This window comes from Sebastes umbrosus, chromosome 22, assembly GCF_015220745.1.
Source record: "Sebastes umbrosus isolate fSebUmb1 chromosome 22, fSebUmb1.pri, whole genome shotgun sequence".
Taxonomy (NCBI): domain Eukaryota; kingdom Metazoa; phylum Chordata; class Actinopteri; order Perciformes; family Sebastidae; genus Sebastes; species Sebastes umbrosus.
Genome location: NC_051290.1, coordinates 13,202,851 through 13,205,228, shown reverse-complemented (window position 1 = coordinate 13,205,228; position 2,378 = coordinate 13,202,851). Strand labels below are relative to the sequence as shown.

General features: G+C 36.5%; 1 protein-coding gene across 1 annotated transcript; it reads left to right on the top strand.

Moving 5' to 3' along the window:
* Nucleotides 1–222: 222 nt before the first annotated feature.
* Nucleotides 223–2,173, top strand: LOC119482168 (probable E3 ubiquitin-protein ligase RNF144A-B). Its single transcript, XM_037759590.1, has 4 exons — nucleotides 223–448; nucleotides 619–719; nucleotides 1,360–1,515; nucleotides 1,730–2,173. Exons 1-4 carry the CDS (start codon nucleotides 223–225, stop codon nucleotides 2,171–2,173), a joined length of 927 nt encoding a protein of 308 aa, XP_037615518.1.
* The last annotated feature ends 205 nt before the right edge of the window (nucleotides 2,174–2,378 follow it).

Sequence of the window (2,378 nt, the reverse complement as noted above, 5' to 3'; positions counted from 1 at the left end):
GCGACAGTAAGGGTTGTATGATGTCCTCTTCAGACTTATTCAGTTAGGCATATACATAAACTGAAACTTTAGATCACAGATAAATAAATGACATGATGTTTTTTATGACTTCACATATAAGGCAAAAGAATCACGTGACTTGTCGAAATAAATAGTGGAAGAAATCGAAAGCCTTTGTAGACCTGACAAGCTATTTCTTTTGAGGGAGTACTTTTAGTCAAGATGGGCAGCTTTTGTACAACTGAACAGAAGAATAACTCCGGACAACTGAAGAGTCGTTTTACAACTGAAGAGAAAGATAACTCCGAACAACTGAAGAATCGTTTTACAACTGAACAGAAGAATAACTCCAGACAACGGAAGAGTCGTTTTACAACTGAACAGGAGAAGTGTTATGACCCTCGAGACACAACGCTTACATTTGTAGAAGGACGTGATGTTTTAGATTGTAAGTATTAAGATTTACAAACTGAGCTTAACAAATACAAATTATTGCAAAAGAGCTTCTGCTATCTATAACTTTTCTTTTCTTTTTTTAACCAAGGGCTATTATTACATTCTTTTAAACGTCCTTATCCTGTAAGACTGGACAGCTCTTCATGTTTGTGTCTCTCATAGTTTTCTACAAAGACTTCAAGTCTCTCAGAGCAAAGATGTCCTGTGGTCATGCTGTGACTCCGACGTCTCTCACCAACTGGTGCGAACAAATGTTGAAGGAGGTAGCGTTGTTTATCACCTTCATCATGAAATGTGTTTGTTTATATATATATATTTATATATATATAAACTGGGGAAAAAAGTTCGGAAACTTGTGTTTGGTGGATTATTTCTCTGTTGTTACAATGCTAATGGTCATTGTATTTTACATCGTTGGAAAGCCTGTTTATTTACCTTCACAATGATGTCCAACTTGTAAGGATCATGCATTTGTGGGAAGGGCAGCACAGCTGATTATGTGGGTAGCGCCCATTTTGCCAAAATGCTCTGCCAATGGTAAACAATGTGAAGGTAAATAAACAGGCTTTCCAACGATGTAAAATACAATGCCAATTAGCATTGTAACCACAGAGAAATAATCGACCAAACACAAGTTTCCGAACTTTTTTCCCCCAGTATATATATATGTATATATATATATATATATTAATATAAAAGTAATATATTAATATATGTATGAATATATATATTAATATATATATATATATTAATATTAATATATATATATATATATATATATACATATATATTAGATAGATAGATAGATAGAATTGCAGTGAACCCTATAAGTAGTACCAGCTTAGCAGATGCTTAACTGTTTGCTCAAAGGTTTTTTCTTTGATTTTCTTTATAATATTTAAGGGTGACTGCAAATTTGTGTGTGGCGAAACTGGCTGTGATGTTGAGTGGCCCTTCGAGGAAGTTTGTAAAATGGCTCTTCTGACCCCCGAAGAAATTGAGCACTTTGAGAAGAAACTGTTCAGTAACGCTGCCAAGGATTTCTTGGATGTCAAAGCAGTAAGTAACTCAATTACACTATTTACAAACTGTTCTTACAGATCATGTTTGCATTTTAGAAACAAATAGTTGTGCATGAAAATACAATGATGAAACCGAGCATCTCATTGTCTTACTATGATTGTCTTACCCGACTATGTTAAAGCGTCTTTGAGATTAATATAAAGCGCTATATAAATCCAATATATTATTAATATATTACTTCACGTAACAGTGTCCTGGTTGCAAATCTCGTGTGGTGAGAAGTGACATCCATGATCCGATTGTCCAATGCCCAGTGTGCACAGCTCAGAGAAGACGGGCTTATAGTTTCTGCTGGCATTGTTTTAAGACATGGAAAGGTCCGGCTCCACGTTCAGACCGCTGTGCAAATGATGAGTGCCAAGGTCCACTGGAGATATTGAAGAGATGCACTGATATCACCTTCGAGGATGTGGAGGGGGTCGCTGGCTGTCCCTCCATCCGTGCCTGCCCCACCTGTGGTTTTCTGGTGGAGCACGACAAAACTAAATGTAAAAACGTTTTCTGTGCCCGGTGTAAAGTGGAGTTCTGTTTTGTGTGCCTGAAGCTCACTGAGGAGTGCCGTTCATATTTCAAACTTTGCTCCAGTGGTGTAGCACCGAGACAGACTTCTATACCTGTGTGGCAGAGGTCGTAGTACTATTGATTTAACACTGTTATCTCTTGAAATAAAATTCTTCTTCTTCATAATTCCAATCACCAGCAACATGTTTTTAATTATTGTGTTTTTCTTAATTTCTGTAATCGGTGTGATCTGTCATTTACAGCTTGATTAATGGTGAATATTATGAAGTATGCAATGCAAAACAATAATACAGGTGCCGAATCATCAAGCTTTGATT

Excerpts from the sequence above, each read along its gene's own strand:
- LOC119482168 (XM_037759590.1), top strand. The coding sequence starts at position 223 with ATGGGCAGCTTTTGTACAACTGAACAGAAGAATAACTCCGGACAACTG. Across the intron at positions 449-618 it reads AGGACGTGATGTTTTAGATT|TTTTCTACAAAGACTTCAAG; the intron begins GTAAGTATTAAG and ends TGTCTCTCATAG. Across the intron at positions 720-1,359 it reads GCGAACAAATGTTGAAGGAG|GGTGACTGCAAATTTGTGTG; the intron begins GTAGCGTTGTTT and ends ATAATATTTAAG.